This window comes from Globicephala melas, chromosome 20, assembly GCF_963455315.2.
Source record: "Globicephala melas chromosome 20, mGloMel1.2, whole genome shotgun sequence".
Taxonomy (NCBI): domain Eukaryota; kingdom Metazoa; phylum Chordata; class Mammalia; order Artiodactyla; family Delphinidae; genus Globicephala; species Globicephala melas.
This window is the reverse complement of record NC_083333.1, coordinates 2,680,699-2,694,091: the sequence shown is the minus strand read 5'-3', so window position 1 is coordinate 2,694,091 and position 13,393 is coordinate 2,680,699. Positions and strand designations below refer to the sequence as shown.

Sequence of the window (13,393 nt, the reverse complement as noted above, 5' to 3'; positions counted from 1 at the left end):
ATGGGGAATATGGTGTGGGTGGACCTCATGGGAGAAGAACTGGAAAGTAGAAAGTTGTTAGGAACTGAGGTGGCCTTCTATGGAGGTATTTGGATTTCCTTCCATGATATTCCTGCTTCTCTCCACTCATCTACTGAGTTTTCTTTCTACCAGCTTGGCTCTAGTTGGTTCCAAGTGACAGATTTTGATTTCCATTCCCTTGGCTAACTGGCTCAGGGTCTCAATTCCCCAGTTCCTGAGGGAGGAATTGTATTGGTCCAGCTAATCATTTCAGGCCAGTCCCTATATGCCCTAGGTCACTGGTTAATCTGTGACAGCCCTTTCACAGTCACCCTAATGCAGTCAGCAATGGCTCAAGTGAATAGTCACATAGTGTAGGACATGGATATTTAGGGCAGCAGAAGATTGTGGAAGGACAGATTCTAAACAAATATTTATTGAGTGGTTGCCCTTTGTGCAAGCTGCTATTGGAGGAGTTGGGACTATAACTGGACAAGATTGATGAGGTCCCTGAAACTTTGTGGAGGGAGATGAGATTTAAACAGGTGAAATAATAAAATCACAGACTGTGTTATGTCCTAGGTAGAAAGTAAAACAGAGTGCTATGATGGTTACTGGATTGAAAGTATAGGTGCTGATTCTCTCTTGTTGAAAGCATTTGTGGGTTCTTTGGCAGCTCCGCTGGTGGACCTTACAATCCCTGTTCAGTGAATGCTTCCTGAAGTCCATCATTCCAGCCTTTTATTATAGGTCTCCTCACTCTGGCAGATGGCCCTACTGATAGGTCCTTTCAAGATGGTCCTGGGTAATCTACTTTTGCACTTGGCCCATGTCAAACACAGGTAGTGGAGGCTGCCTCACTGCTGCCCTTTCTCCGTGTCCTGTTGTGGGATGTATCAACCAACTTCACTAACTTAGAATTCTGCAGTCCAAAAGTGGGTGACTCTTTTCATGAATGTGCACGAAGGCCCCAAACTCCCGGAGAAACATACCTGGTTCACCTCCAGCTCTCACAATGGTGGTTGCGCAGAGATGAACTTAAAATTTCCTACAGTCAGCAAGACCCACCAGCTTGGGAGAGAGGTTTTGCAGACTCCCCTAGTCTTTTGTAGTACCCCCTTTTTGTAGTGAGGTAAGCACTCTGTCCTATTCTATGGTTTCTTCTAATGAATTCCTTTAGAATTTTTATGTCTCCCTGCTGTAGGCTGGGAGTGGATGAAGGTTACAGGACTGGCCTAGTCACTTTTTAGCAAGCCCTTTGGGGTTGTAACTGGTAACGCTTCTTTAGAAGGTGGGGATACATATGGCCTGTTGGTCTCAGCTTTGGAATTTTACAGCCCATTAACATTCTGGTACAATATTAATTGCGTACCAAATTGAGAAGTGAGGAATGCCTTTTTTGAGCAAAGAAAGGCCCAGTTTTAGGAGACATTTAGAAGGCATTCTATCCAATTCCCCAATCAATGTCATGAATCCTGTTTACAACTTGATGAGATGTTATCCAGTTTTCATTTGAACACATCCAGGAACTAGGAACCCATTCCCTAACTCTCAGATCTCAGTGCTGTCAATTATCATACGAGCTTCACCAAATCACTTAAAACCCCCTGTTTCCTCATCTATGAATGGAGTGTAAATAATATATTCTTCACAGAACACTGCTGATAAAGTAAAAGGAAATAGACATATAAATTGCCTAACCCAGACACAGAGGAGTGCAAAGTTGGTTCCCTTTACAGGTTCCATTAGGGGACAGCATATTGGTTTTTTTTGTGGCTGGGAGATGCGGCATGCAGTATCTTAGTTCCCCGACCAGGGATTGAACCCATGCCTCCTGCATTGGAAGGGTGTTGTCCTAACCACTGGACCAACAGGGAAGTCCCAGCATATTGCGTTTTTGGATTGTCTTCACCTGCAGGAAGATCTTTCTCATACTGCACTGCCTGTATACGTTTTAGTTCTTTAAGTTCAACCCTCAGTGGGCACATAGAATGTCTTTTTTTCCCTTCTACTTGACAGCTTTTCAGATATCTGTGATTTTAGTTGAAGGCACTGGAGACATTGGAAGGAAAACTCCGTTTTTTCTTTATTGATCTGGGGAGTTGGAGTAGCTGTTAGATTTCTATGTGACCCCCCAAGAGGGATGGAGTGAATGGGGGCAAAGTTGATATTTTACTTTCTAACATCAGTTTTCTCTAACACTGGTGCGTTTAATCACAGCCTGGCTAGGATTCTGTAGGATCGTGGCCTGGAAAGTGTGTGTGTGTGTGTGTGTGTGCGCGCGCGCGCGCGAGTCCCACGTGTTGCCGGACACTTGAACGCATTTGAATGGTGCTATTCTTTGTCTGCCACATAGCGAGCACTTTATACGATCATTTATTGCCGTGAATAAATAGCTGAATGTGGAAGCTACAAAGAAAGCTAAACAGCTTTCACTGGATACCCACCGGGTGCTCAAATACTCTGTCAAGGGCGAGCGAGGGGAGTCGGGGTTAAGAGGCCTCTTTTAGGGTGGGTGGGGATTAGTCTCGGGCTCTTATTACTAGACACCAACTCTTTTATTCGTGGGTAGCCGCTGGGCGGTGCTGGAGAGCCTCGCTGGTGGGCGGCAAGCTCCCCAGCTCTCATCCACACCCCTACATCCCTCCTTCCCCGCCCCGCGGAGAGACTACAACTCCCGTGGTGCTCTGGGAATGGAGGAGGCGGGGCAAATGAGGGGAGTGGGGAGAGCCGCGAGGGTGGGCCTTCCGGGCGTGTGTTTCCGGCGTCGGCGGCCTCGGCCGGGGACGGTGTGAGAGCGGTAAGATGGCGGCTGCGGCGGTGGTGGAGTTCCAGAGAGCCCAGTCTCTACTCAGCACCGACCGGGAGGCCTCAATCGACATCCTCCACTCCATCGGTAAAGGTCGCCGCGCCCCCTCTCCGGCCCCACCGGCCCAGCTCGGCCTGTGTCGGTCCACGGCGGCGGAGTGGGGCCAGGCTAGCCGGCTCTGGTGCTGCTGACTCACTGTGTGTGTGAGGGGGGCCGGGCCGGGGTCTCAGGCCGCTCGGAGCTCCCTGGGGCTTCCTGGTCCCCACCCCGGTGGGAAGCCCCGAGGCAACCCCGGCGTCCACTCGCCGGCTGCTGACTCACGGTGGGCTTGGCGCGGTGTGGGAGAGTGGGCCGAGCCGGGGCCCCACCACTACCCAGCCTTGTCTCCCGCTCTGGCCCGTGCGGGCTGGCCCGGGACCGCGAGCGGTGCTGGCCGGTGGGCTGGTCGCGAACTGGGCTGAGCGCCTCGAGTTGAGGGCCTTGGCGAAACCCGCTCTGGACAGGCATTTCCCGCCGTTGTTCTCAGCCCAGCCTGCTCGGGTGGGAGCGCGAGCGCAAGCGCTCGTTCTTCTCTTGGAGTTTCCTTCCCCGGGACGCTGGGAGCTGCTACTTCTCGCAGCCCCTCCGCGGAAGGCTCCACTTCAGGGGGTCTCTTTCTGAGTGTGGTTTGAAATACTGAGGGGACACACACCTCGGATTGGTATTTGGTTTGGGGAAGTGACCGAGACGTTCCTTTGCCCCCCGTGTAGGGTGTAAGAGCTAGGTGTTGGCGTGGGACCGCCCGGCCAGAGGAGGTGACTAATCGTCCTAGTCTGCCGTAGAGGGTGGAAGAGAGTTCGGGGAGTTAGTTGTCAGCCGCGGAGTTCTGGGAACTCTTTGGAACCGGCCGGCTGCACGTTGCTGGAGAAAATCAAAGAAAAACATGTTAGCACTGTAGTATGATTGCCTAACACCTTGCACACGACTGGAAAATTGAAATGGGAGCCGGAGCCCGTCGCTTCCGACAGTTTTCTGCTGGGATTCAAGTGTGACCAGAAATAAATTTATGATGACAGAGAGGGCGTTTAATGTTCAGCCATCAAGGGTTCAGTTAGGGCATGGGCTAGCTCTTCAATGCACATGTAGTGTGATCTTTTTTTAATGTAGCTTGAGAAGATTCGGGTTGAATCAACAAGTAGTTTGCACGTGTATGTGGGACCTCAAGGCTGTTGGCTTTTATGTCCACTCATTAGTCCGTTGAATTTTGGTACTCCCGACTTTCATGGAGGAAGGACAGTGACAAGATCTTGATGTCTTTATCTTTGGGGTTACTAGAAAAAGGGAGGGAGTGGGGGTTAAGATGCATCAGTGAATGGATGATATTGGTAAATAAAGGGTGTTTCCTTTTGAAGTTCTCATCTTGACTTAAGTTAGTTATAGTTAAGAACCAGAGTCATTTTCAATGTGTATTTTCTTCCTGTGAATACACACTAATATTTAGAACTAATGTGAGAAGCATGGATTTTATTTTATTTTTTGTGCCTATTGCCTAATATAAAGTGTGAATTATGGTAAACATTATAATTAGAGTATTTCTTGCTTGCCCACTATATTAGGAGGGAGTTCCCTTGAAAACTTTCCTGTTAGAACAAGCTTGAGTCATGATGGTTGACAGCCTTACTTTTTCCGGACTCCATCATGGAGTATCAAAATCTTGGTTTTTGTCAAGTCATGATGCTTTGTGAGAGAAGTGATAACTAGTGATGATTGCTAAAATTATCACTACAAACTTGAAGAGGCTGTCCAGTGTTTGAGTGGTAGAATAGTTATTAACAGTTGGAAGTGGGACACATAGCACAAAGTTATTTTAACAGGTCCTGAATCCCTTAAAGTAGCATTCCCTCCTAAGGATCACACTGGAGCTTTGACAGGGTTATGTTTCCTGAATGGCTTTGTAGAATTATTTATCCCTAACACACCCATCAGCTGAGGCCCTCCACAGGCCTAAAGTTTATTGAAAGACTTTTGACTTTATAGTTATCAGTAACTTGGTCGTTTGATTTTAGTTTGTGGCAGGTAAAGCACAGACAGGCATGTTTAATATTTTCACATAACATAGTTCCTGGCATGGGGCTTACCACCACAACTGGAAGAACTTGTTTGAATTTTGTATTAACCAAGTGACAGCAACAGAAATCTCAATGTATGTGGGTAAGGGAAATTCTAATTGGTAGAATGAAAAGGCACATTTAAAATCAAAAGAGAGGAATCTATTCTTATGATATACATGGGACATGTGCTGCATGATCATTTTACTTTTTCTTGTTTAGAGTTTTTTTTAAAAGCTATCTAGAATTTGTCTTTTGCTAACTGTTTGAGTTTGTAGTTGGTCTTGTGAGGGTGAAATTTCCCTTAGTTTTCATTTTTTGTCAGAATTTTAAGAGAGTTTGCATTTTCCTCTCCCAGTGAAGCGTGACATTCAGGAGAATGATGAGGAGGCAGTGCAGGTCAAAGAGCAGAGCATCCTGGAACTGGGGTCTCTCCTGGCGAAGACTGGACAAGCTGCAGGTAAGTGCTACAAGTGGATTGCTTTCTTTTACCTGAAATGCTGCGTGAAATTTTTTTTTTTTTTGGTTGGAGTGAGAGAACATAGGAATGCATCCATACAGTTTATTGGTAGTGTAATTCAATTTTATTGCCAACTTGTTGAGCTTTAGTTTTCTATCAGGAAGTTAAGAGACCTTTACACTCACTTCTTTCATTGAAGACTTTTGTTCTGCAGATGAGGAAAAAAAATCCTGTTTCTTTTGGAATATAGTGACCTGTGATTTGTTTCTCGTTCGGATTTTCACTGCATTCCCTTACATGTGGGCAGTAGCAGCCTTCGGTGATTTCATGGAGCTGCTGTGATGTATTTAAGGTGGATAGTGACTCTAGGCCCCTGACTTCAAAATGACTAGGCATTTTGTGTCCAAGGAAGTGGCTTTGCTGTCTGATACACAATGAGTAAGACATTAAATGGAGAGAACCTTCCCAGGATTTCTCCACTGGTACCTAGGGCTTTGTGCCTGTTGTTGCCCAAACATTCTAGTTGTAATTGAACCATTGACTTTGCAAGCTCGAGATGATATTCTGATGATGGGTGTGTCCTTAGAAGGAGAGTCTTGTTGACAAGGAAGGGCTTTTGACCAGTAAAGTGACAATAGTATTTAGAGAGTAGCCTGCTTAAACTTAAAATGGATGATTTTTGTCAACTTTAAAGTGAATTTAGGGCTTATCTGATTAGAATGGATTAAACGTGGTTGATCTCGTGAATTACTTTCCCCCAAATTATGTTGTTATCCAAAAGGATGATACGTGTAAGTTAGCAAAATTCCTTGAACTTGAAAACAAAAATCTTTTCCAGTTAAGGATGATAACATTAATTATTAGGCTCAGTCAATAGAAAGTTGAATAAAGTTGTATGAAATTGGGAGGATGTATTTATATGAATCTTGTACCTTATTTAAAATATCATTAAGGGCTTCCCTGGTGGCGCAGTGGTTGAGAACCTGCCTGCTGATGCAGGGGACACGGGTTCGTGCCCCGGTCCGGGAAGATCCCACGTGCCGCAGAGCGGCTGGGCCCGTGAGCCGTGGCCGCTGAGCCTGCGCGTCCGGAGCCTGTGCTCCGCAATGGGAGAGGCCACAACAGTGGGAGGCCTGCGTACCGCAAAAAAAAAAAAAAAAAAAAAAAAAAAAAAAATCATTAAAAATATCTGTAATGAGAAAAACCGTTTTTGAGTGCTTATTATGAACTAGTTATTGTTTTAAGCCCAAACAGGATTTAGCTTATTGAATCCTCGAAACAACTTGGTAAGGTATATACTATTACCTATTTTATACCTGAGGAAACTGAGCACAGAAAAGTTAAATATCTTATTTAAGGGCACTCAGCTAGTATGGGAGACTCAGAATTTGAATCCATGTAGTCCTATTTCAGAGCTCATGACCTTGAAGTATTTGCTTTCCATAGTTATCCACTTATGAGTTATCAGTGGTAGGTGGTGGTTTTTTCATTTTAGGCTGACTTCTCTCCTATTTAACATGTTTGATTCTTTTGCCTGTCAGTTAATGTGAGCTTGGGGTTGCAAAACACTTTTGATCATTAGTCCACATGAAATATAATTAATAAGGTAATTTTCCTGAAAGAATTAGAAAACCAGGTGAAATGATTTTTTTTTTTTTTGGCTGCGCTGTATGGCTCTTGAGATCTTAGTTTCCTGAACAGGGATTGAACCTGGGCCCTTGGCAGTGAGAGCCCAGAGTCCTAACCACTGGACTGCCAGGGAATTCCCTGAAATGATTTTTCTGTTGTTGAACGATCCAAATGTCTGTTTTTCTCAAGTAGAATGGATAATTAAAAACAGCATGTAGTATAGTCAGTGTTTCAGAAAATTTGTCCAAAAATGTTACTGCTTTGCTTGAAGTTACTATTTCATGCTTTACTCTCTCCTTATTTCTTGCCCTCCCCTCCCTGTGACCTACCTGAGAAGTTTAGAAGTGTACAGGGAAACTTATTGGAATTTAACAGGTGAATCATAAGAACTTTAAAAAACATTTCCAGGTTACTTATTGTTTTCTAAGAAAGACTTTGACAGGTATAGTAAGGAAGTTTCGGGGCCTACACTCATTTACCTATCTTTGCTATTAATAATTGATCAGTTTGTGTTGTTTCCTTTGATTTTTGGGTTCCCCGAGAACAGAAAATATTTCTATTCCATTGATTTCCAATTTTGTTTTGTTATGCATTTAATATAGGGCTAGCACTGTGCTAAGTACTCTACTCAAAAAGTTTAAGGTAGGGTCCCTGATGGACATCAGTCACTTGGGAATTAGTGAATAAGACAGTGTCTGATGCAGAATAGTGATTGAAAGTAGTGGTGTTCATCATCAGACATGATGCCTAGGCTCAGGATCTGCAGATTTCATAGCCTGAGACTCTTAATGGAGTGTGTTGAGTTCTGTGAGGTTCTGAAAAGGAAGTTCTGGTCACACAGTTGCAAATAATTTCAGTAAGAATAGAAGGAAAACTCAGTATGATTCTATAAGAATTAAAAAAAAAATCAGTGTGAACATGTAAAGAAACGGAATATAACCAAGAACGACTAAGAAACAGTAATAGACTAAAATGGAAAATGAACTGAGTCTTTGGCAACTAAGAGGTCATTTGTTTTTCTGTTAGAAGAATAACTTGGAGAAGATACTGTAATGCTAGCAAGTGCTGGAGAGAAGGGCAGACTCCTTAGCTCATGTTTCACTTCTGCCTTTTCCAGGAAGGAAAATGATTTTCAAAAAAAAAAGATAGAAATAACATTAGAAAGAGAGAATTAAAGCTAAAGTAGGTGAGAGAAGAGAGAGCAGGTAGTCTTTTTTAAATAAGTTCAAGTTTCTAGGTTCTGACAACTGTCTTTTAATATCAAAAGAATAGTTGTAGCAGATATATTTATAGAGCCACTATTATTCTGAGAAAAATCATGGAGGGTGGAGAGGTATAAGGAAACTGAGGATGCGCAAAACATTATTCCACTTTTCAAAAAGATAATGAAAAGAATAAATTCTAGACACTGTAAACTGGTAATCATCAGTAAAGTTCCAGGACAGATTATTTGATAAGTAGGTTTTAAGCACATAAAGCAGTGAGTTTATTAAGAAAAGGTTATTCCAAACTCACCTTGGTTCTCTTTGGTTAGCCTTATCAGACAGCAGATTTGCAGAGTTCCACAGGCAATGGCTTGCTAAGTGTGTTTGTAAATAAAGTTTTGTTGGAACATAGCCATACACATTTGTTTACATACTGCCCATGACTGCTTCTGTACTACACTGGCTGAGTTGAGTACCTGCCGCTGAGACCATATAGCCCACAAAGCCATAAATATTTACTGTCTGGTCCTTCACAGAAAAAGTTTGCCAACCCCTGGGATAGGAAGAATGATATAGACAACATAACTGATGTAAGCAGGGTCTTTGAACATTTGCCATGACAAATGGATCATTTGTTGACCTGACGGGAAGTCTCTAGCATCATGTCATAGGAATCTGTACTTGTTCTTCTGGTCAGTATCTGGCAGTAGAGCTAAAGCCATATCAGAAGGTGTGCTTATTTTTGTAGATGATTCAGTACAGTAGAGAACAGAATTAAGATTCAGAGTTATTGTCAAAGCCAGCAAGATTAAATTCAGTGTGGAAGGTATAAAGTTATATACTTAAACTATTTTATCAAAACAGAAGAACGTGGGGAATTACCTCTCTATGCAAAAAGACCTTATGGACTCAGTCTGAACAAAGAGTGCTATTAGCAAAAGCAAAACATGCTTCTTGTGTTACATGTGGCAGTCCAATCAGAAGAATTAAGCCATGACTACTGGTCTGACCCTACATGGAACGTTGATTCAGTTCTGGGGACCACAAGTGGTACATTTGCAAACTAGAGTTAATTCAGAGGAGGGCAACTAAGGTGACAAGCAATCTAGAAACCAGGACATTGGAGGAACAGTTGAAATAGTTAAAGCTGTTTAGCTTGGAGAAAGAGAAAGTTAGGGAGATATGAGTGATAGTTACCTTCAAATATTTGAAGCCACGTGGAAAGAGGGTATAGAATCATGTTTCAGAAAAGAACAATTTAGTTTGACCAACACTGGAATCGTCTACTTTCTGAATATTTCTGTCACTAGGGAGTGTTTAGATTTGTTCAAGCATAGAGGGAAATGCTGTTTCAGAAGGGACATTGCACAAGACTGCTTTTAAAAAACTTTGATTATATAACGTAATTGAAGTTTGCATAAATGCAAAAGTAATTTGAGGGAGAGAAATCAGTGTAGCCTGGCATTGGCATGGAAGACTCACTAGGACTTCAGCTGGACCTAAAAGGATATCTAAGATCTACATAGGTCGAAGTGATGGGGAGGGATTCCAGGTGGAAATGCAGCATGAGCGAGGCCTGAAAGCAGGCGTGTGTGTAGTCAGTACAGGAGTGAATGGAGTGGCAGAATTGGAAAAAAATCTTAGACGGTGGGATTCACAGGTCAGTACTGGGGAGTGAAGGGAAAGATGAACTTTTCCACTCTGCATAAAGTTCCTTTTATACCTGACACAGTCTCATGTATCCTGTGACTGCGCAGGCAGATGAGGATTCAGGACCCTGAATTAGCATTCTCAGGAGGGGGAGGCTTGCTTGCCCTGAATTCGAGTTCTCAGGAGGATGAGTCTACAGTTGGAGGCAGTGGCACTAAAGTAATTTTAACCTACATTCCAAAAGAACTTCCTTAGTTGTTTAGTTGACATATTCTCTAATTTTCACGTTTGTTTCTAAAGGTGCTCCCTTAGATTACTGTGCCACCCTTTTTTCTTACATAAGGGGTGGGCAGAACCTCTGTGGTTGATGGCTTTTTTGTCATAGTTTAAGACTTAGGTTTTGCCGATTAATGAGGAATTTTAAAAGGTTATAGTATAACTTTAAGGGACAAACACCCTAACTTTTATGTGAAAAGTTGATTCAGAAGAGTGCCATGGAAATTATATTGGTAAAAGACTAAGCTGGGCATTACTTCAGGAAGGGAGGAAAAAAGGAACCTGGAATTGAAAAATCTCTGTTTAAGGGGAACTGCTGAGACAGACTTGGTTGGAAATTAGGAAAAAAAAAAATTTAACTCCTATAACCTGATAAATTTGGTAGCTGTGGGGAAGTAATTTTGTTTAAGGTGGAAGAGGCATAGCATATTTTGTGTTCTAGAAAACTGTTTTCTGAGAGTGTGAGTACTTTGCTGTACTCATGAGGCAGACAGACATAAGCTTTTCCCAGGACCCTCACAGTATTCCAGAGGCTGAGTGGGGAATGGGATACAGATTTGGTATATGTTGTTAACTTTTTTGCTACTCCATTACCTGCTAAGAATGCTTTAAATTCCTACTAAGTTTCATTTTGACTGATTCCAGACATAATTACTGGTTTTATGATCTTGGGTCATTTTTTAATGGGTATTTTGTCCTTAATATTGATGTGTACTTTTTCCTGTCTGAATTGCCTTCCACACAGAGCTTGGAGGACTGCTGAAGTATGTGCGACCCTTCTTGAATTCCATCAGCAAGGCTAAAGCAGCTCGTCTGGTCCGATCTCTTCTTGATCTGTTTCTTGATATGGAAGCAGCTACAGGACAGGAGGTGAGCTACTTTAATGACAGAAGGTAGACACTGTGGAGCAAAGTGTTGTTTCAGTGAAAGAAGTGCCTGCCTGCATTGTGGTACTAATGTGGAAGGGACAACTGGGAGGACAGCGCAGGACTTATCATGTCAGTTTCTCTTTGTTACAGGGCATTTGATACTTTGGGTCTGTTCCATGCTTTGCTTTGTAAGTGGAGATTGTCAGTGGTCCCTGGAATCCTCATTACATCAGGGTCACAAACTGATTCTTGTCTTTGAGGTATTGTATTGCCACACCTTTGTAATGTTTTCTGTGTCTGTGGTACCTTTCATTCTGTGTCACAAAGCTCCTTGTGAGCACTAATTAAGTCTTGTGGCATCCCTTCTTGGCATGTCTTGTACTGCATTTATGCCTTTATTGAGGGGTGAGCATCCATCTGTTTTCGTCTTGTGTGTGCAGAAGTGACTGGTATACCTGTACATGTCGTCTAGACATGTACATGTTCAGACTAGACCCTGAGCTGCACTGAAGAGTGCCTCTTTGGAATCACTGAGCCTCTTCCCATTCTTCAAAGGTAGCTGTATTGTCTGCAATTCAGGAGAAGGAGACGCTACCAAAGTTAAAATTCATTCTGTAAAAAGTGGCAGATTCAAGCAGGGTATATGGTGGTTGCTTGAATCTGTTTGTAGGAGACTACAGTTGTCTTTTCTGTAGATTTATTGATCAGCACTCACTAGTGCCTGCTATGTGTTAGGCACTGTTATAGATACTGGGGATTCATTTGTAACAGCATACAGTTGTTGCTCTCATGAGAATTATATTTTAATGATGAAGGCAGGTAATAAATATATAAAACGTCAGATGGTATAAAGGCAGGGATAGGAATTGGTAGTTGTTTATTTTATATATATATATACACATATATATATATATATTTCATTGTTTGCCATAGCCTCTGTGGGTGTAAAAGATATGAAGGGGCTTAGTGGCATACTGAGTAAATAATGGGGAACTTCAGAAACCTAGGACATATGGATCTCACTTTGAAATCATGTAAAATGGTTTTACAAAAACCATTTTGTAAAATCTGGTTTCTTGCCTTAATGATTCTTTGAAACCTAGTTTAAACACCATAAACTAACTTCATTGTAGAAAATTCATCTGTAGTGAATTCTTCAAATTCATTTGTTTCTGGGAGAACTGTGTTTCATGACAGTAGATCAAAAATAGATATGTAGATAGCTGCCTTTTGAACCAGAGCATTAAAATTATTTTTATGAATAATTTAAAAGAAAAAGTGATTTTTCTAAGGGGTACTACTCTTATATCTAACCCTAATTTTTTTTTTTAAATTGTATTTGTTCTCATGAAAAAGTGACACCCCATCTTTTGTTTGAATTAGGATGCCTTGTTCTTTTTTCCTTGGCTACGCCATGCGGCATGTGGGATCTTAGTTCCCCAACTAGGGGTCGAACCCGCACCCCCTGCATTGGAAGAAGCGTGGATGGAGTCTTAACCACTGGACCGCTAGGGAAGTCCCCTAGGATGCCTTAGAATGGGCTGACCAATAAGTATTAGCTTGAAACAGACTAATAAATGTTACTTGGAACATTTTAGGCAGAAAAAACTAATTATCCAAGCTGCTTCTTTGACGCTGAAGTCTTGGAATTTGTCCCTTCCCATAACATAGAGTTGACTCTGGATAGAACTGCAGTTGTTTAATGATCAGTTCTACTCCTTTATCTAAATTATTGAAATCATAATTTAGTGCTCTCCTGTAATTGGCTAGTGGGTTTTACTGGCCTTTGTCATGTATTCCATGTCTGGAGAGGCCTTCCTTTTAACTGTGTGTGTACATTGCTATTGTTCATTGCACGTTACTTTTTTGTCAACTAGAAACCTTTCTTCCTTATCTTAGGGTGAAAGGAAACACTCTCAGGTACTGTATCATTTTATTGTCAGTGTCATCTTAGTGCTGAGTAAGAGCTGTTGGTTTCTTTGGTTTTTGATGTTTAGTAGTGTAGCTTTTTTTTTTTTTTTAAGATTTAATTTTATTTATTTTTGGCTGCGTTGGTTCTTCGTTGCTGTGTGCAGGCTTTCTCTAACTGTGGTGAGCGGTGCTACTCTTCCTTGTGGTGCGTGGGCTTCTCATTGCAGTGGCTTCTCTTGTTGCATAGCACGGGCTCTAGGCGCGCAGGCTTCAGTAGTTGTAGCTCACGGGCTCTAGAGCACAGGCTCAGTAGTTGTGGCGCACGGGCTTAGTTGCTCCGTGGTATGTGGGGTCTTCCTGGACCAGGGATTGAACCTGTGTCCCCTGCATTGGCAGGTGGATTCTTATCCACTGTGCCACCAGGGAAGTCACAGTAGTTTAGCTTTTTATCAAGAGTGAGATCTTAATCCACTTAGCAGGTCTTCTTTCAGTAATTT

The 13,393-nt window shown here is 42.4% G+C and overlaps 1 protein-coding gene across 1 annotated transcript in view; it reads left to right on the top strand.

Moving 5' to 3' along the window:
* The first annotated feature begins 2,567 nt into the window (after positions 1–2,567).
* Positions 2,568–13,393, top strand: part of PSMD11 (proteasome 26S subunit, non-ATPase 11) — a 30,400-nt gene continuing 19,574 nt past the window's right edge. The window contains exons 1-3 of the mRNA XM_030862148.3: positions 2,568–2,896; positions 5,255–5,356; positions 10,862–10,986. Coding sequence (XP_030718008.1) covers positions 2,806–2,896; positions 5,255–5,356; positions 10,862–10,986 — 318 coding nt within the window. The 5' untranslated portion in view covers positions 2,568–2,805. The remainder of the gene's footprint in view (positions 2,897–5,254; positions 5,357–10,861; positions 10,987–13,393) is intronic.